The 21,196-nt window shown below is 50.6% G+C and overlaps 1 protein-coding gene across 5 annotated transcripts in view; it reads right to left on the bottom strand.

The window, feature by feature from the left end:
* ZDHHC3 (zinc finger DHHC-type palmitoyltransferase 3) overlaps nt 1-21,196 on the bottom strand; it is a 64,803-nt gene that overhangs the window by 7,704 nt on the left and 35,903 nt on the right. For 2 of the 5 annotated variants that reach the window (XM_010589872.3, XM_023547804.2), the window contains exons 4-7: nt 15,449-15,545; nt 14,675-14,756; nt 14,472-14,567; nt 9,126-9,256 (exon numbers count right to left, since the gene is read on the bottom strand). In XM_010589872.3, the coding sequence (XP_010588174.1) occupies nt 9,126-9,256; nt 14,472-14,567; nt 14,675-14,756; nt 15,449-15,545 (406 nt within the window). Of the gene's footprint in view, nt 1-6,360; nt 6,707-9,125; nt 9,257-14,471; nt 14,568-14,674; nt 14,757-15,448; nt 15,546-21,196 lie in introns of those variants that run through there. The other 3 variants (XM_010589876.3, XM_003409704.4, XM_010589875.3) reach the window with 3 other exon arrangements.

The following is a 21,196-nucleotide window of genomic DNA, read 5'->3' as shown; positions in this document are numbered from 1 at the left end:
GGCAGTTTATACACTGACTTGGGCTCATTCAAAGCTATGACCGTGGGTACTCACAGCCACCATGTGAGGAGGTGGATGTTAGTACTGACCCTTGGCAGATGGGGAAATAAAGTTCCGGGAGGCCATGACAGTTCAGCTGGTCATGCATCAGAGCTGGGACTAGAACAGGTACCTTCTCTCTGCATTTCCAATTCCACTGCGAATCCCCACTCTGCCCATACTGATCCCAAAGCAGAGAAAATCTGTAGAGGGAGATGAAGTAAAAGGACCCACAGGATTACTACTTTCCATTAGGGTGGCATGTTCCAAGAAGAGGACTCTCAGATTACACTCAATCTCAATAAGTGTCTAAAAATTTTCTAGCTGGAACCTGGGGCTGTCCACAGACCAAGCTTCTCAGCAGATGAGTGGACAAATGTTCAAGGAGTGTCAACTCAGTCTGGAAGGAAGAACATACTCCAAAAGAACCTTATACAGAGGGCCTGAGGGTCTGGATTCTCTGTTCAGCCAGTGGGGCTTTTTCTTGGTAGGAATCAATTTCGAGTTTTGTGTGGATTGAATGGTGTCCTGAAGGCAAACATAAGCTCAAGGTTTGCAGAGGCAGCAGTGATACCCACTTCAAGCTCAAGAAAGCAAGAACGGTTGATTACTGGTGACTGGGCAACAGCCTAAACCTGCACCTCTTGGAAGGGGTGTGTGCTTGGGCCTCTGCCTGGGTGACACAGGAGCTGTGATCTGTGAACAAACCCACCATTGTCTCCAGTGAATGCGCCAGGACTAAGGCTTCCAAGGGAGACAGAGACCCAAATAGATGCTCTGCATGGGTTCAGCTGAGACCCTCCAGAGCAAGAGCAGGCTGTGCCCCTTCTCCCTATCTCATGAGAAGTCAGACCTCACGCTGCAGCCCCACAAAACAGGCCCTTGTCGTACCTGGCCAGACAAGGCAGTCCCTTTTCATCAGTGGCTTCACACTTTTGTATTGCATCCCACAATAGGAAGTAATTTCCCGTTGCAATCTAGAATGTGTGTGTGTGTGTGTGTGAATGTGCACATTTCATGAAACAATGCTTTACCTACAATGTGTAATGAATATTTTTAAAAATCTCTTAAAAAATGCTGGTTGCAAACCAATAAGTCGACTTTACAAATCACGAACAGTTGTGACCCATGGTTTGAGAAGCACAGTTCTGGATAACAGGAGTAAACATTTAGGGAAGCCCTACTGTATGCCAGACACTGTTCTAATGTTTACATCAATTTATCCCACTTATTCCTCACATCAACCTTGTGATTCAGATGATTACCCCAGTTTTACAGCCCAGAAAGCTGAGGCTTAGGGAAGTCGATGCCCAAGGTCACACAGGTGGTAAGTCGCGCAGCAGGGCCCACATGCTTAACAACCAGACTATACTACCTCGCTTGCAGAGATCAGGGCATCCTTTGTCTGCATTAGAGCATGTCTGTTCCCCAGAAGATTTCTGGCAAACATAGCTCTCCGGTGCTTTTCATTATTCCTTGGACCAGCTTCATTAGCTCCTTGTGTAGGTGCTTGGGGTGGAAGAGGGTCCCTTGGGGCCCCCCTTTGCTAATGCTAGGGTACTCATGCTGCTCAAATTGTCAATGATTTTTTCTTGGGGGAGAGAGTAGGGAAATGAAGGCTTTGGTTTGTGAGAGTAGGCTGGTCCGTGGCTTATTTCCGTTTCCTTATAAATAATCATCTTCGAGGTGATTCTCGGGGTCTGATATGTATTGAAAGATACAGAAAAAGGCCATGTGAGTGTTGAGGCCCACAGAGGGGAGCTGAGGGCCAGGACACACTCATGTGTTTGCACTGACAAAATTCCCCTGGGTCCAGGTTACTCAGTGGCGGTCCTCCCACCTGGAGGTCTCTGGGCCCAACTTTTCCCTCTCCCTTCGGGATGGTTCTTCACCCAGTGAGCATGTGGGTCCAGAGAAGGGTTGGACTGACGAGATGTGCAGGAAGAAGTGCTGAGCAGACGAATAATTGGGCTCCCCTTCAAACAGACAGACTTCCTTGTTTTCTCAGCCTTCATTTACTGGGGAGGCCGTGGGCTATGAGGGGACAGGGCCCTGTGGCTTCTCTAGTGGTGGGAGCGCTGGCCAGCCTCACAGATGCACACCCCACTCAGCACCACACTGTGCCCGGTACACATGACCCATGTCATCAGCAGGCACCAGGGACCACCTGTAGACAACTCTTACAAGCCCCAAGTGGATTTTCAAACTTGGGTGTGTGTCAGAATCCCCAGGAGGGCTATAAAAATACAGAGTCTTGGGTCCCACTCTCAAAGTTTCTGATTCCATAGGTCTGCGGTGGGGCCAGAGAATGTCCATTTCTGACAAGTTCCCAGGTGATGCTGTTGCTGCTGGTCCGGGAACCTCACTTTGCAATCCATTGGCTCAGTATTCTTTCCAACCATGGCTACAGGGTCCTTGAAAGGGATTCTAGCAAAATTTTCTTCTCTTCACATTTTTTTGATGTTTAAGGGTCACTTCTAGGTTGGGGCCCCCCATCTCTCCGGCTGGCTCCTCCTTTAAAGTGATGCTCTGCAAACTTTGAGATGAAACCTAAAACCCATTAACCTGGGTGGGAACGCACGGCCCGGCCTCTGAGGAGAGGGGTTTCTGTGTGAGAGGTTTAAAAAGTGTCTGTTAATTTGCCTTGTCTGAAAGGTTTGTTTTGCATCAGTGGCCTAACCAGAATGAGCAAAAAGCTGGTAATATAAAGTGCCTTGTTTTGGGCTCTTCCAAGAGGGAAGCTTTACAGAGATGAAACAGAATGACAAAAGGAGACTTAGCACATGCATTTTCATCCAAATTCACTCTGTGCAGGATATCACTTGGTCCGTGCAAATATGCATAGATTTGTTTGGACCCAAGCATTTTGCATGTCCTGTCTCGTTGCTATGAACAAAGAGCTGAAGTTGGCAGGCAAAGAGGAACCTGGGAATCACCTAATCCGCATACTACATCACCTTCCTCTTCACTTTTCACCTCCACTCCCCAGAGCCCATGCTCTGGAAGGCTGTGGCTGCTACTAGTTCATTTTCCCAGGAGGTCCTCATTCGGTGTGGTCAGAACTCAAGTGCCAAAGCAAAAAGTCGGAGCCGCCTTTGTGTAGAGAGATGTCAGCTTTCATTAACCCGTTACCGTCAAGTTGATTCCGATTCATAGCAACCCTATAGGACAGAGAACTGCTCCATAGAGTTTCCAAGGAATGGCTGGTGGATTTGAACTGCTGACCTTTTGGCTAGCAGCCTTAGCTCTTAACCACTGCACGACCAGGATGTCATCTTTCATTAAAAAAAAAAAATCTGGAAATACTAAGGACAGCTCAGGACTCCAACACCTTTCTGTATGGCGGCCAGGCTGGGAACCAATCGCTACGCTGCAAACGATGACATGTTCTTCATCGCGCTCTTGGCAAGATGTGATCAGTCTCAAGGAAAATGAAATAGGAAAGACACAGGGATTCCTGGGTTATTTGCATCTTCGATGAGTGCAGAATTTCATTCTGGTTGAGATCTGGGGAACATTCATTCTTTCCAGCCAAAAGGCGTCTAAAAGCCCAGAGGTAGAATCATCCAGGATGTTGGAAGGACCCTGCCTTTCTCTCTGGGACATACAGACATAGTATGCTCAGGTCTAAATGATGAGTTTCTATTTTTAGGATTCAAAAAAAAAAAAAAAAAGTTCAGTACATTTCCAGCACTATCTACTGCATTCCTTAGCAATTCCACAGAGAAAAGAACCAACCTGGGTCGAGGGCATTCAATACTTAAAAAATCTTTCCTGGGCCTCCATCTGCCTTCCTCAGCAGAAGGGCCAGAGCCGCAGCACTGACTACTGAGGGACCCCCAAGAGGGGCAGAGCAGGGCCAGAGCCACAGCACCGCCTGCTGAGAGACCACCAGGAGGGGAGGATCAGGGCCAGAGCCACAGCACTGCCTACTAAGGGACCACCATGAGGGGAGGAGCAGGGGCAAAGCCGCAGCACCCACCCCCTACTGAGGGACCACCATGAGGGGCCGGGCAGGGCCAGAGCCGCAGCACCCCCTACTGAGGGACCACCATGAGGGGCGGGGCAGAACCGCAGCACCGCCTGCTGAGGGACCACCATGAGGGGAGGAGCAGGGCCAGAGCCACAGCACCGCCTGCTGAGGGACCACCATGAGGGGAGGAGCAGGGCCAGAGCCACAGCACTGCCTACTGAGGGACCATCACGAGGGGAGGAGCAGGGGCAAAGCCGCAGCACCCCCTACTGAGGGACTACCATGAGGGGCCGGGCAGAGCCGCAGCACCGCCTGCTGAGGGACCACCATGAGGGGAGGAGCAGGGCCAGAGCCACAGCACCGCCTGCTGAGGGACTACCCTGAGGAGCAGAGCAGGACCAGAGCATTCTGAACCGCTTTGGAGCCACTCCAGCACAGCCACACTTCTCTGATACACCTAAGCAGACCGTAAATTAAAAAAAAGGCATGTGGAGAACAAATGCTACGAACTAGATCTAAAAACAGCATTTTTAAAAAACAGGCTCTCAGGCTTGAGTGCAGCGTAAGTAACACAGAAGAGGCAAGTAAAAGTTCTTTGGCTAAACATCTGAGGCCTGATCTCTCTCAGCTTCACAAAGCCACGCATCGGACTTGCACGTGGCGGATTTCTGTGGTTCCCTCTGGCTGGACTGCTTTTTGTTAAGTGGTCAGAGGAAGAAGGGTCTCCTCCCCAACCAGATGCTAGGAGCAAACTCAGCTGGCAGGTGACTTTTTCTGTAGCAATTGAGAGAAAATCAACACAAGGGGAGCAATTTCAGCAGCAGAAAGCCAAAAGAGAGGGGCCTGGTGGGGCAAGCTTGTTCAAAAGATAGGGATGAACATCCTTTACAAACAACAACAACAAAACCTCATTGGCAGAGGGGGCATCAATGTAGTTTAAAAATAACAAAACAAACAGAAAATTCAGAGAAGGTGGCCAATCTGCTCGCCCCTCAGCACCACATTGCGAGAGAGCAGAGCTAGATCAGAACAGGTTTTGGAAAATTTTTATTGTATTTTGTGTCCATGTGGAAGCGCTGACAGAGACTGAAAAGATGCAGCGTGTTTCCACATACTTTTCTGAAAAGAAAAAATAAAACAAAAAAAACCACATGGCTAGATCAACTTTCTTCCTACCCGAGATTGGATTTACTAAACCTTAGCTCCCACCCCCGCCCCGAGCAAAAGCTGAAACAAGGTTTGTGGCAGCTGCTTTAAAAAACGAAGTGTAAGAATTCACAGATGTTCAGAGTTCCGATTTCTGCATTCGAAGGGTTCTCCCTGCCTACTCTTACTGTCTAACTCAGCCTCTTTCAAGTGAGGCTGAACACTGGAAGTCCCTCCCAAACGGAAAACGCTACTCCGGTCTTGGCTCCACAGTCTGCGACGTGCCCCTGCATCGTGGTCAGCCACTGTAGGAAGCAACACGCCCCAGCTGGACAGCAGCCTCCCAGGTTAAAATAAATGTGCACACGAGGATGTGAACATTTGTGGATCTCAAGTATCAGAAAGTGAACCCACTTTCAAGATTTACAAAACTAAGAAGAAGGGGTTTGGCCTTCTTGACGGCCGGGGTTGTGGCTGGTGTGGTGCCCGTTTCGTCAACCTTAACACTGCTTAACTGGCATCTTGCTGGGGTGGGGGTGGGGGGGGTGGGTAAGAGAGTAAGTAGCTATAACAAAGGACAATGTAGCTGGGCTGAAATGGCATCATTTTTTGATTGTGTAAGGCATTTGGAACTGGAAAAATTTTTTTCCTTCACAGTCTTCCAAATAATCAGAGGGAATATATTTGCTGATTCCAGAATACAAATAAGACCCCTTTAATCTTTCTCCCACGTCCCCCCCACCCCAAGTCACTCTACACACCCAAGCCCATAAGGTACAAGGCAGGCAACTGATTCCGTGAATTCGGAGGCAAACTGTGTCCACTTGGGGGTAAGGTCGCTTGTCAAGGCCCTTCTGAAGGCTTCAACCCTGATGCTGCCTGCTCAGGCCTCAAGGGGTAAGCGTCCATCTTTGTTGAGATTTCAAGTCCCATCCTCAGAGCCTGCCGCTGCCTGCTGGGCAGGAGGAAGCCACGGGCCCTCCTGGTCTCCTACTGGTCCCCAATCAGGCATCCAGGGCAGGTCCCTCCACCAGCATCACTCATGTCTCACTCGGTTAGTAGAGGTGGCCACAGCCCTGGAGACAGCACCCCTCCACGTTAGTCACGCCAGACAGACAGCAGAGAGGAAACCAGAGGCCAGAGAAGTAATTTTAAAAAGGAAAAAGAAGAGCAGCTTCGGTCACCAAAAAAATAGGATGATCTTTTAAAAATAAAACTGGGGGACTTTTTTTTTTTTTTCTCTGCAATGCTCAGCCATTTTACTTGAGACATTAAAAAAAGAAAAGTTTGAGAGTAGTTGCTTTCTTGGTTTAAACATTCATGAGAACGGGCCAGACGGTAGTGCTGTGATGTGGTTTGTGTCTGAGTGGCAATGCTGGTCAGGGTCCTTCAGACCACATACTGGTACGGGTCTGCCTTCCCTTGGTCTGGCGTGGCAAAGGGGCTGGCCCAGCCTAGGGAGAAGGGGTGGCCAAAAACGGCTTTCATGTTCATCCATTTTGTTTTTTTAGCCCATCTTCTCTCTTCCTTTTTCAATTGTTCTATTCCCTGAAAACAAGAACAATCAGACTTTCAGTCAAGCACTTCTCTGCTGTGGGTTTTTTTGGGGAGGGAGGTCCATTAGCTTGAGGTGAATGTGTAAATGCTTCTTTTTTTCAAGCAACCTTTAAAGCTATCTAAATAAGACTTTTTCTTTTCTTTTTAATTAAAAAAAAGTTATTTTAAGTAATAATACTTTTCTCTGGTGGGCACATGTTTACAAGTCCCTCAGAGAAGGGAGGAAAAAAGAAGCAAAGTCAGCAGGTGCCTAAGCCATTGTTCCTATGACTGCGATCTGGTGTGTCTGAGGTAAGGAGCACTTTTACCCAGACTGGGTCCTCACTTGGGTTCTACAGAGGTGTCCTGGCCTGGTGTTAGGCGGTGTGCATGGAAGGAGGGCTGTGAAGGCTTTGGTGTCCGTGAGTCGCCTTCTTAGCGGGGGAGGAGCTTACAGTCATGAACCAGAGTGGTTCAGAGGAAGTTCGGAGCGACTATGACCACTTTGCAGACAAAAAAAAAAAAAAGGAACAAATCAAATAACTGCTCTGGTGCCATTAGTCCCGCCAGCGGGAGGTCAAGGAGCACCTCACTTAGTGGAACTGGAGAGACACAAACTGAGAAGGCAACAGCGTGAGACACCATGGGTGAGGGAGTGAAGTCACCACAGAGGAGGAAGGAAGAGGGGTTAGTATAGGTTAGAGGGCTGCAGGGACAGACCAGTCAGCCTCAGTCACGGCAGAGGTCGTCCTCACGCTCCTTAGGGGAAGAGTGTGAAGGAGGCCACCACGGCAGCTGTCGCAGGGCCTGCGCCTCCTCCCCTGCTACGTTCCACAGGCAAAGTGGGGGCTGGGGGAAAAGCTGGTCCCTCCTCGTTCCCCTTTTTCGGATGGAGCTGGCCCTGCCCAGCAGCACTGCAGGAGCCCAGCCAGGGGCCTGCCTGCTGTGGTCTCTGGTGAGGTGGGAGCCTGGGGCTGCCGAGGCCTCCCCTCCAAGCCTGATTCTGAGTCTTTCTTCATAGCCTGGGGGCCTGGGAGGATACAGGTCAAGGAGAGGGTGGCCTGTCCCAGGAGCTGCAGGCACTTCCTTTCTTCTTTCCTTTCTAACACAATTCCCTTTAGGAATGGTCTGAAGGTGGAAGAACTACTAGGACCAGGGCTGTTAAGAGTTTTCCTTCTGGCTCTCCCAGACCATGGCCTAGGTGGCCTGGCAGCGTCCCAACAGTGGGTCACCTTTGGGGTCCCTGCAGGTCTTACACAGAGAAGTTGGTCTTATTTACTGCTTGGATAAATGGCTGGATCTATACCAGTACCTCTATTTTCACAGAAACTCTTATGCAGTGATATTGTTTCTTAGAAAAAAGTTGCAGAGAGTCCCCCAACCCTCTAAACTGTTGGGAGTCCCTACAGATTCAGATGGGGGGCCTGGGTTGCCGGGCAGCACGGTCCCTTCCCTTCTCTGCTTTTGGTGGTAGTGGAGGGTAGGGTCTCAGCAGTGGTAACAGCTTTGCCCTCCTGTGAACCTCCATCTAGGCTGACTACCCAACACGGCCAAAGCGCCACCTGGGGTCCCAAGACCACTGCTGAGAGCTGCCAGCCTGAGGGGGAACCTCAGGAAGCAGCCATGAACAGTAAGAGGATGGAATTACAACTCCATTCCTCCCACCGAGAGCTAAGAGCAGCCCCATCCTCCTAAGGCCCCTTACCTGGAAAAGCCAAAAAGGAAGAGATGCCCACGTCACAGCCATGGACTGGCCACCTCGAGGCGTTTGGACACCTCGGGAATGGGGGGGGCAGAGGTGGCAGGGGAGCAGCTCCAGCCCAACCCAGCCAGCATCTTCAAGGCTTCTGAGAGGAAGCAGGCAGGGAGGGCAAGGTGGGGGGTTGGGTGTGGGGCACTGGACGAAGCCCAGAGCTGCCAAGCAGAGATGACCCAGAGGCCAGGTGAGAGCTTGGTATTTACTGCTCTGCAGAGCTGACAACACCCCTGTCACCTGACACTGCCCTCAGTACCTAATCATGAAGTCACTTCCTCTGGGAAGCTGCCCCCGCCTGTCCCAGTCGGGGGAGGGCACCTTCTGCAGATCATCCTATCTCTAGGCTGTGACTTCCAGAGGGAGAGGGACCCCCAGTGCCTACAGAGTGCCTGGCCATGTGTGGTGAGCAGGGAAGAACCATCACAGAAGGACAGCTGGAATCGAGGCGAAGGGACCTTCCAGCAGGCAGCTAGGCCCTATTCCTGGTGTGATCTGTTGTGCCTGCTCTAGGAGTGGGGGACGCACGTGTGTGTGAAGAAGATCTAAGTGTTGCTGCAAACGCACGACATGAGCCTGCACTCCTGGGGCCTGTCTACTGGGCTCCGAGGTCCGGCCTGCGGGGCTGGTTCCTTCCCCAACCCCAGGTGCGGAGGTGGTGGGTGGGCTCCCACTTACCGTCTCATCTGTGCAGATGGAGTGCACCTGGGTCCCAAACATCACTGATGTGAATATGAGAAAGAGCAGCCCCTCAAAGCACAGCAGGATGAGGAGGATCACCGTGGTGGGGGGAGAGAAGGAGCTGCACTCTGAAAGAGAAGGACACGGGAGCTTGGGCTGCCAGCCACCGCCTACCACCTGCCACTCACCACCCTCGCCCCCTGGGCCCAGCGTCCCAGCCCTGCCAGGGTGCCCATTCTGCCTCCAGCCCTGCAGGGCTTCTCGGCTCCTTGTGGTGCCATATGTCTCTGGCTTTGAGGTTCTCAGGAAACTGTTCCCTCAGTGAGGACCACCGTGCTCCACACCTGGCTCCTCTTCCCTCCAGGAAGCCCTCCTCAACCAGGCCAGCCTTGCCCAGGGCTTCCCTTCCCCCACTCATCAGTCCTTGCTCACCGACTCTTTTCCCTGCCACTGTGTAATGTGCACATCTGATGTCAAGCCAGCCTGGCTAACGGAAGGACTCTGCAATGACTGAACTGAGGTATGAAGAAGGCCGGACGACACCCCAGGGAGACCTGCCTCTACTCAGAAAGCACACCGCAGGCTGCACAGGTGGAGAGGCTGCCAGTTTTCTGGTCATTCCTGTCTGGTGCTGCCCTCTCTGTCCCTCCATCTGCTTATGGGTGACAGGAAAGGGTCTGGAGGAGCACTCAGTGGCTTCGGGGTTCAAAGTCTGGCAGAAGGCAGTTAATCGCCAGGGCCCAGTCCTGACCCCGGGGCCAGATAAACTCCAGAAGTTTCTGTAGCCCTGGGACAGTCGGTTCCAAGGGCTGAAGGCCAACCGAAAAGAAAGCCCACAGTAGGCACTTCCTCTCTCCTGCCCCCACTCAGGAGCCCCTCTGACTACCCAAGGCCCCTCTGACCTGGGTTTGAACTGAAGAGGTCCTTGCCCCTACCTGGGCCTCCACTGTGACACGGCGAGGCCTGACTAGATTGTGGCTTTGTTTTACGCAGCAGAATCCTTGTCTGAACAAAATACACACTGAAACCCACCCAGAGAATAGAAAGGCAGAGGCACTGTGGTGGAAGATGGTGGGTGAACAGGGTGGGGCCCTTCTATCTGCCATGAAGGGAATCCCTGGGGAAATGTGGGCCATGTGGCCCACGGATGGCACTGGCAGTGTCCTCTACGCCTCTTGTCTGGCAGTCATTCCCTAAGGACTCCCGTCCCCTTGAGTACCGTTGCCTGTGCTGGTCGAGCCAGGTTGGGATTCATGGGCTCCAGAGCTCAGGCCTGTTTCCTGCTGGAGAGGCCAGATCCTGGAGGGCACGGCCAGGCGTCCTGGGCTTTGGGACTGCAGTGAGTAAGGGCCCCTCTGAGCTGCCCTGCTGCTCCCTCCCAGGAATGTCAGGAGGAGCAAGGGAGGTCAGATCTGGGAACGGCTAAGGAAGACACCAAACACTGTACAGGCGGTAGGGTAAGGAACAGCTCATCTAGAATGCTGTGATCTCTTCATATTTCCTTTGGAACTTAGCAAAGCCTTGAGGTAATTCCTCTTCTTGGCTTCTTGCTGGGCAGGGCTAGGCTGGCGTGCCCCAGCAGACTGATGGGCCAACTTTGGGTGGCTATAGTGAGGTGGCTGCCTGCCTGGCCTCTGGGTCTGGGTGGAGTGGTAGGAAGAATTAGGGCACTGAAGTCAGGCAGACACGGAGGGGGCTTGAACCCTGGTACCAACTCCACCCTAAAATGCCCCCACTAATACTGTTTTACACCTTGGATTGTAATTACCTGGTTCTTTCTGTGCTTACTTGAGACCTGCCTCTCTCACTATATTTCACCCTCCATGAGGGTAGGGACTTTGTTTTGCTCACTACTGTACACCCAGCCTCGGAATAGTACCTGACAATGAAAGAATCTGGGCAAGAGGTTTGGGCTCTCCGAGCTTTCCTTTTGCCTTCTGCAAAGTAGGAATGCTTGTAGCTACCTCTTGAGGATTCGTGAGATTACATATGCAAAGCTTGGCCTAGGCATAGCACTGGCACAGGGGAGGTGCCTTGTCCCCCTCCTAGGGCTTCCCTGCAGTTGGAAGCCAAACCCAGTAGCTTGGTCTTGATCCTTGCACAGTTGCAAGTGTTGTTCCCCTCCTGGGCTGGCCTCCTTGGAGTTTGGGGAGGCAGGAACCAGGTCCAAGGAGATGTGGAACTCTCTCCCTACCCTTCTTTAAACTTCAACTCAAAGTGCCTTCATCCTGGGGGATGGCCCCCTGCCCCCATTACACAGGCACCTATGCCCGATCACGGCTGAGAGTGATGTCACATACAGACAACTGTCACATAGTCAACCCTCAGGCTTCTGCTCTGGGCCTTTCCTGCACCTCCCTGCCTACCTGCCATGGGAGCAGGGCTTCAGACCCACCCCTTAGGAATCCTGACTAAGGACAAGCAAGAGCACAGCTGAGAAGACCCTGGGAGTTGGAGTCAGCCAGACAGTGGGGAAGTCCCATCTCCAGACCTAGGTTTGGATCATAGGCCCTCTTCCTAGCTGTGTGACCTTTGGGAATTTGCTCGATTCTGAGCCCCAGTTTTTGTCATATGCAAAGTGGGCAGCATCTCTCCTACCCTGCAGGCTTGTTATAAGGTGGAAACAAGGCACTGCTCAGTTCTGGCGCAAGCTGGAGACGGGGTCAGGCTTTGTGCCAAGCCTGGCACGTAGTAAAATGGCCTAGCCAGCACCATTCCACAGACAGAGACAGTCTGCTTCACCGGCAGTCTGTGTTACCCTGTCATTGCCCACGTCTGTTAACCCAACGATCCATGGGTGGTTTCTGAGGACAAACTGTCCTTGTCAGATTCCCCTACCAAGTCACCAAAGTCACATCTGGAGTTGAACTGGATTCTAAGGGCCTGGAAGAATGTGTGGACTTTCAGAATGCTTGCCAAGGGACCGTGGAACTTTACTTTTTAATTTTTTTATTGTACTTTAGATGAAGGTTTACAGAGCAAACTAGTTTCTCATTAAACAATTAATACACATATTGTTTTGTGACACTGGTTGCCAACCCCACAACATGTCAATACTCTCACCTTTTCAACCTTAGGTTCCCCACTACCTGCTTTCCTGTCCCCTCCTGCCTTCAAGTCCTTGTCCTTGGGCTGGTGTGCCCATTTAGTCTCACTTTGTTTTATGGGCTTGTCTAATCCTCGGCTGAAGGACAAACTTCAGGAGTGACTTCCTAACTGAGCTATAAGGGTGTCTGGGGGCCATACTCTTGGGGTTTCTCCAGTCTCTGTCAGACCAGGGACTGTGGAACTTGCTGGTGACCCACCCAGCTATGTAGAATGGCACAGTCTACAGAAACCCACTCTGCCCTACCCTTCCTTTCTTCTCCCTCCTATCTACTAGCCTGACCCCGTCTCCAGCTTGCGCCAGAACTGCAGCAGTAATGAAAACAGGGAGACATGGGTTTCTTTCCTCTAGGTGACATCAAGCCAGGCAGAGGGGACCAGGACAGGTAGAGGACAACTGGGCAAATGGAAACTACGAACAGAAGCAGGAACAGCCTCCCACTGTCTGAGTGGGAGCTAAAGAGTCTATCTTTTTTCCAGTCTCAAAAGTTCTAGAGAAAAATATAACAGCAAGAAATTTGAGAAGTCAGCATGTGCAGGAAGAGGAAAACCTCTAAAAGATGTCAAAATGAGAAAGTGGACCCACCGAGGGAAACACAGTAGAAATATGTTTGTGCTTAAGATCATTTGTCTCACAGATCATGTGTGTGCGAAAAACCTAGCCCAGCAGGTGGCCTCTCTTATCTATACTATAAGTAACCAAATCGTTGGCAGTCCATTTCGACTCATAGCGACCTTATCTACTTTTTGCCTCTCAGGATTTGTGCAATCTTCTGGTTAGGGTTACTGGGCATTTGCCAATTTAAGTGGGATACTTCTAAAGCAGGAAGAACAGGTAGTCCCGACTTACGACATAATCAAGTTACAATGAACAGCACTTATGACCATCTGTTCTTTTTTTTGGTACATCTTATCAGTAGTAATATGTACTACATACAATGTCACAGTGCATAATTTGCTGATGTTATTCTCAGATGTTCACTTGAAGATGTTTATATGTAATGTTTCCAACCCCCAAAGACAAATAAAGATCAGATTTATAAAGATACTGATGATAAATGGCAATAATAATGAAAGCTGAAAAAAGATATTTGACTTATGACAGAACCAACTTACAGTAGTGGAGTCGTGAGAATGGAACCCCATCATAATTTGGGGACTACCTGTATCAGAATAAGCAGTGAAAAAACAACCACCACAAAAAACAAAAGAACTCTACATCCTACCCAGAAAATTAACAATGGGTATCTGCAAGATTGGAATAAAATGACTTCTGATTAAAGTGTTTCATTTACACATCAAGGAACAGAGTAGCAGGGGTGGGTACCTGGGGACCACGGCTTCAGGGGACATCTAGGTCAACTGGCATAACAAAATGTATCAAGAAAACGTTCTGCATCCCACTTCGGTGAGTGGTGTCTGGGGTCTTAAATGCTAGCAAGTGGCCATCTAAGATGCATCAATTGGTCTTAACCCACCTGAAGCAAAGGAGAATGAAGAACACCAAAGACACAAGGAAAATATGAGCCCAAGAGACAGAAAGGCCCACATAAACCACAGACTCCATCGGCCTGAGACTGGAAGAACTAGATGGTGCCCAGCTACCACCAATGACTGCCCTGACAAGGAACACAACAGAATCTTTGATAGAGCAGGAGAAAAGTGGGATGCGAACCTCAAATTCTAGTAAAAAGACCAGACTTAATGGTCTGACTGAGACTGGAGAGACCCCAGAGGTCATGGTCCCCAGACTCTCTGTTAGCCCAAAACTAAAACCATTCCTGAAACCAATTCTTGAGACAAAGATTAGACTGGACTATATATTTTTTTTTTTATAAGACATAAAATAATACTGGTGAGGAGTGTGCTTCTTAGCTCAAGTAGACACATGAGACTATGTGAGCAGCTCCTGTTTGGAGGTGAGATGAGAAGGTAGAGGGGGGCTGGTTGAACGGACACAGGAAATACAGGGTGGAGAGAAGGAGTATAGGTTCACATAACAATGTGCCTTTAAGTTTTTGTATGAGAAGCTGTCTTGAATTGTAAAATGTCACTTAAAGCATTAAAAAAAAAAAAGGTTAAAATAAATAAATAAACAAACAAACAAATAAATAAAGTGCTTCATTTAAAGACACAGAAACAAAAGTTCTCTCCCAGCATGGCTCCGACTCCCTGGAGCTTGCCTCCTTGTGTGGGGCCTGCATTTTCCTGGGCACGCTGTCCCACTTACTACCTTACCTGAGGATCTGACTTTAAGGGCCCGCTCTTTTTCATGAGGAGAGAGTAGAGCCTCTGTTGTTTCTTCCCTGGTCATTCCATAGGCTTGCAGGAGATCTAGTAAAATGAGGTTGACCCCTGGCACCAGGAAGGGAGCAAAGTGCCCACCTCCCACTTGGGCCACACCCACCTTGGAGCGGGAGGGGTCCCTGGTGCATACTCACTTGTCCAATCTTCTTCGAAGCAATGCAGGAAGTGGAATCCCACCATGATGAGGGCGTGCAAGGAAATGAGAGCTATGTACATCTGAAACGGGAAAGAAGTGCAGGTGCCATTGTTGCAAGGACCTTCTGACTAGCAGGATGTGGGCACGCTCAGAATCTCTCACCCCCCACCCAGGACCATTTAAGTCATAGTTGGCTGAGGTCTCACCAGGAGGCAGAGGCCAGAGAGACACTGGGTGATTCCTCTAGCCCAGGGCCTGAGGTGAGCAGCCATTCACTGGGAGTGTAAGGAACAAGAACAGCAGCAAAGCCCGGTCACCAGGCGTGACCCGAGTTCCAGCTGGGCTGGGCTGTTCCGGGCTGCTCCAGGTCTGTTGCTTCTCCTTACTCGAAAAGTCAGGGTGCTGACTGCCAATGGCTCTTCCAGCTCTAACACTAAACATACTCCACTTACCTGTAGCTGAGGGAAGGCTTGAGGGCAGCAACGAAGCTGCGCTCTTTAGCTACATAGGTCCAATTCTTGGGATGGGAGCCCAGAACACAGCCCTTGCTTATAGCTAATCGACATGAATGAATTTTCTGAACGCTCAAGTGAAGGGTTTAGGAACAGGCACTTGTTGAGCCATGGAGATCTCTGGCAGGAAAGTGGAGATCTACAGGGACTGGCAGTACTTCAAACTGCACAAAGAACACCCTGAGTGCTGAGAACTTTCAAAGGACTCAAGTAGTCCATTGTCTCAGGGAGGGAGGGGCAGAAGTCAGAAGCTGACTTACTGTAAACAGGACGAAGTACTTCTGGTTGTTCTCGCCGACACAGTTGTTGACCCAGGGACAGTGGTGGTCCATCTTCCGAATGCACCGCTTACAAACGCTGAAACAGCCCACAAACCAGACCTTGAGGGGTATTGTCAGGGAGTCGGGAGGGGAGGGGGGCTGGCTGGGAGACCAGAGAGAGGCAGCTGAGCCCAGAGAGAAACAGAGACCTCGTCTTCTCCAGTCCTACCCTCTGAAGTGGCATTCTGTGGGGCGCTACAACGTGTTTTGCTGGTGGGGAAACCCTGGTGGCGTAGTGGTTAAGTGCTACGGCTGCTAACCAAAGGGTTGACGGTTCGAATCCGCCAGATGCTCCTTGGAAACTCTATGGGGCAGTTCTACTCTGTCCTATAGGGTCGCTATGAGTCAGAATTGACTCGACGGCACTGGGTTTGGTTTGGTTGCAAGGGGCTGGCAATGCAGGGTTGGGACCCCCAGGGTGCAGTCACTGTTTGGCCTATAACTAGGATGGAAATGACTAGGCTGAGAAAGAAGCTGCCTCCCTGAGGAAACAGTACGTTTGGAATTTGGTTTATGAAGAGAACAGACTGAAGAAGTGGTTTTGAAAAACCTCACAGACTGGGATGGGATACAGAGAACTGCTGCTCTTAATTTCCCCCAAATGACCAAAACCCTGAGGCCCAACCCAGAAGGGTGTGGCCCCTCCATTCTAGAGAGTCAGTGGAAGGAAAGAGAGCTCCTTCAGAGCTGGGTCAAGTGCAGGGTGTCTCAGGGCAACAGATGGCCCCCTACAAGAATCTTCGGCTCTAAGATAACACCCACTAAACAGGAAAAAAATCAGAAAAGTATTTAAGCTTAACCGTTGAGCAGATAATCTTGTTAATTTGCATACTATTAACTTATCATTGGGGGTAATTTTTGGACTGAGATGGTTTCAAGCTTTCTTGATAGCAAACTCCTCCCTCTCCTTTCGGGAAAATATGAAGTAATAGCATGAAACAAGAATGCAACGTTAATGGGGCTTAAAGGCAAAGCTTTCCAAAGCTAAAGGGTAGAAGGCTCCATTTGCCAACAGATGTGCACATCGAAAATTGTTCTTTTTCGATTAATTAAGATAGGCTCCCTAAAGTCTATCTTGGGAATATAAACAGTTTGAAGTACTAAAAATGCAAACTTAGAAGTAGTACAACTAGGTTTCTTTGGTAAAAGTTCCTTTGTTCACACCAGCTTTCCCTCCACTAGTCTCTATAACTAAGGTCTTCGCTTGGGTTCTGAAGTGGGCAATGGTGGGTGTGCTCTGGAGGAGGGCTGGGCTGCAGGGTCCCTCTCAGAGGAGAAGGGCTGCATTCACGCATGGTGCTTGATTGCTCTTGCAGCCCTGCTCACCCAGGGAAAGGGCGTGCTCGTCCAGGTATGGAGGTGAGATGTTCCCCGGGACCCCAGAGCCTGGAAGCAGACCACTCCAAAGGAGTATTCCATGGCGGGGCTCATGGCCAAGTCTTTGGCTGCCAAAGAGGCAGCGTGAGCTTGGATAGAAAGCACACCTGGGTCTGTCTCTGCCCACTTCCTAGCTGAGCTACATTGGTCAAAATGGTTACACCCTGAACCTCAGGTTCCCTACCTATACCAAGTTAGTTGTTAGAAGGAACAACAAGAAGAGGTACTGGGTCAGGCTCAAAGGAGTGATGACTTTGTACTGTTCTCCACCCTCCCTCTTCTCAACAACTTCCGAGGCCTTGCTAACATGGATATATGGGGAACCGGCACATCTCAGAGATGCTGGCTCAGCTCCAGGACCTTCCCTGGGCGCCAGGAGGGCAGGGTAAGAAAACCAAAAACAAGCAACAACAACAAAAAAGACCCGTTGCTGTCAAGTCGATTCTGACTCATACGGGTGACACGAAAGGGGCATGGAGGGAAACACAAAGAAAGCCAGGCACCAGCGACTCCATTTCCCCATTCCCTCTCTGTATACATGTACAGATATATATTTTAATATTGGTGACACCTGTTCCCAGTACTCAACTTTAAAAGCATAGACAAGTAGTCAGTAAAGCAGGAGTTGCCCCCACGTCCTAAGCCCCAGCTGGAGCCACTCACTGTTCCCTCCCTGGAGCACCCACTCAGGCCATTTCTTGTCTGAACTTCCCAAGACACTCAGCTCTGGGGTTTCTTGATTCCCTCCTTGTCTGGGGAAAAAAGTCCTGAGGGTACCCTCCTGCCTGCTCTGGACTCCTGAACAGCTCCTCTTCCATCTGTGCTTATTTCCAAAAGGATGGTCAAGTGGGTGCTCCGAGGCAGTGTTTGCTCAGCAGCAGAGGGGCTGAGTGGCCTGAGAGCCTCTGAAAGCAGCCCAAGTGTTTAAACAGCACTCACAGCAAATCCGCCCTGCTCTCTCCTCCCAGCCCCTCTGAAGAGACAAGGTGTCCACACAGGGAAGCCGAGTTTCACGGTGGGCAAAGTCACGCTGGGCAGCCAAATGAGAACAATGCACATCCTTCAGCGAGAAGGAAAAAGCGGGCACAGCCCACTGGGAGCTGCAAAAGTTGGTCCAAAATTCTGGTCCCTGAGACATGAAACGCCGACATGCACGTCTTCTCGCCCTGGCTTACAGAAGCAGGCTCCTGGGCCGCTGGAGCACAGTGTGGGTGAGGGGAGGCCACCCTCGTGACCTCACTGTGGGCCACTGCTGAAAGACTGGCTAGCCCAAGGCTCACAAAATGCCTGGCCTGAGTGCCTCTGGTGCCAGGCCTCGGAGAGGGCCAAGGGCAAGGCCTGGAGGTGGTCCACGAGAGGGTCAGTGAACGTACTCCAGGCCCACCCCTGGCCTGCTGTTTCACCATCTGACATGAAGAGGGAGAAATGTGGGCCTCCAACCGCAACTCCTGACACCCCACTGGGGAGTCCATCGCCTTGAGCCAGCCCTCTCCCCAGTCCCCATGGCACGGTGGGCCTGGGGCTCAATGTGTCCTCGCCCCAGACCGTAGCAGGGCAGCCCAAGCACAGTGGCCAAGAAAGGCTCAGAGTTCACGCACCCCAGGAGCTTGCCCAGCCTTCTCCAAGCACACTGTACAGTCACCCTCCCTGCCTTGCTGTGGCTGGCCCCAATGCCTAGAGGGCCCTTTCTCCACTCCTTCTCTATAGAGGCTCGCCTCTTTCCTCAGCTTCTCCCTCAGGGAATGAACTGCTCTTCCCCTTATGTGTCCAACAGCTCTCACCTTGCACTCCTTTCTGGCACCGAGCCAGGGTCTTGTGTTAGAGACACTGTGAGCTCCTGGGGCACAGGGACCAGATGCCTGGCAGCGTGTCGTAAAAGACCAAATACCTTAAATGGAGGTATGTTTTTGTGATTCTGGCTTCAAGGTTTCCCAGGCCCCTTAAACCATTATTCTAGAAGCGGGCAGGTACTCTTCTCTCCAGGTTCCCTACCAACTTTCAGGCTCCAAAACACTTCCTTCTAAGGCTTGATCGAACCCAACAGGCTCATTGGCTCAAATGCATTCAGGTTCTTTTAGGCTCATACGACATCCCTTTCTTGGTACTTAGCCCCAAAGGAGCTGGCTGAGGCTCTCCTGCGTGTCCTGGGAGATGTCCCAGGGAGACTGTGTCTCTCCTGTAGCAGCACTTAGCATGCTGTTTCCTGGTGCACAAGCGCACTGGCCCTGCCTGGGCTGGGAGCACCCCAGGGTCACTGCCATGTCTAATCTACCACTACAAGCCCAAGATCAAGCCCTTGACCCCCGCTTGGCAAGTCTTCGCTGAAAGACGTTTCTGACGCTGCCGACAGGGAAAAAGCAAGCCTGGGAAACAGCTCAACCCATGGAACTGGGATGCTCCAGTGGGGAAAATGAAAAGAAATAGCAAAAAAGTGCTAAGTGGGCCACGGCTTCACATACAGGTTTTTATTTTACGCCTCATTTGCTGTGATTAAAATTTAAGCAGAAAGGCACCATGCCCTGACCTCAGGTCAGAAACTATTTTGGGTAAGACAGTGCAGCGAAGTGGAAAGAACAGGGGCTCTGAGGGCAGGTCTCTACTCTGGGCTCAGGGCCAAGAAACTGAACTTCTCCAAACCAGCTCCAGGAGAATTACCCCTGATCTTGCAGAGTCACCGTCAGCACCAAAGGAGATAATGTGTGCAAAATGCTTTCAAAACCATAAAAAACAAAACAAAACCTAAACTCACTGCTGTTGAGTCAATTCTGACTCATACTGACCCTGTAAAACAGAGTAGAACTGCCCCATAGGGTTTCCAAGGATCAGCTAGTGGATTCAAATTGCTGACCTTTTGGTTAGCAGCCAAGCTCTTAACCACTGCACCACCAGGGCTCCAAAAAACTATATAGTGCTGTCTAAATTTTATCAGTAATCATAACCATGACACCACTACAGAAAGACAAAACAGCAAGAATCTAGCAGGGGCTCTAAGCAGCCCATGACCATCTCAGTCTGTTGGCCATGGAGCATGAGTGGGGGGTAGGAGTGGGGCCTGGCCAAGGTCAGAGGTCTCTGCTTCCTCGTGCAAAAAAGAACCTAACGCATAAGCCTAATGCCTTGGTTGTCCACAGTAGCATAAATGGCTCTCCTCACAGGATTTCCAAATGCTTCCGTGGTCTCCTCATGAATAAGAGATTTGATGCCTGGATGAAAACAGCCAGGGTGCCAAGTGACTTTCCTTGGAAGATAGACCCATGCACACTCACAGGGCTGGAAAGAGCACTGACAGGGCCCAGGTCTGGATCTGTTTGTGGTATACCCCAGACTCAGAGACAATCTCAGAATTCTCTGGACTCTTCTGAGAGGAAAGAGACCAAAAAGATGGGCACAGACACATGGGTGTGCATATACACCTTCGCTTGAGCAGGCAAGATTGACACTGACTTTCCCTAACCTGACGGCAAGCTGCTCAGCTCAACCAGCCACAAACAACCCAGCTCTGTCTAGAGTGCTGGAGCTCTGCTCATCCCAAACCATGGGCCCCGAGATGGCTTGGGCTACCATGTGCCACCACAAAAGGGCAGTTGTCAGCACAGACTTCCTGAGGCAGGAATGGGCAACTCATGGGCATCTCACTCGAGTTCATCTGAATCAGCAGCTCTTGTTTTGCTCAAGCTGATTTGTTTACTAGCACCCAAGAATACTTCCCTTGGATCATCCTGGGGAAAGAGGCGAGAAGGAGGTGGTGAGGAAAATGCCAGGCAGTGGAGGCGGCTGAGGGCTCAGGCAGGGAAGAGAAAAGAACCCTTGTGGTAGCCCCTTTTCTACAAAGTGAACACCTCCTGTTTTTGTCCAACCTCTACAAACCCAACATCTCTCCAACTCCTCACACACTTCTCTATTAACAAAGAGCTCCCACTTGTTGAGCTAGATGACTTACAGTTATTCCTATTTAACCCTTGCAACAACCAAGAGAGGAACAACTCTCATCTCACTCTTTTTACAGAGGAGGTGCAGGGACTGGCCCAAACTCCCACAGTGTAGCAGAGACAGCACTGGACTTCCCATGCCAACCTGTCCAGCTTCAAGGCCAGAGCCTACTCCAGCCCACTGGGGTGCCCGAGAAATCACATAAGCATGCTGGGCCTTTTCATTCAGGTGCTGCCTAGAAAACAGCTGGCTCCCAAGCCTGGGGGTTGCAGGAAAAGACTAGACTGACATCTCCATTGCAAGGAGCAATTCTTGACTTAGTTTCTAACACATACCTGAGAAGCAAGTTGACCCAGAGACAGAAAACCTCACAGAAGACAG

This window comes from Loxodonta africana, chromosome 22 (genome assembly GCF_030014295.1).
Source record: "Loxodonta africana isolate mLoxAfr1 chromosome 22, mLoxAfr1.hap2, whole genome shotgun sequence".
NCBI classification, from domain to species: Eukaryota; Metazoa; Chordata; class Mammalia; order Proboscidea; family Elephantidae; genus Loxodonta; species Loxodonta africana.
This window is presented reverse-complemented; position numbering and strand designations above follow the sequence as displayed.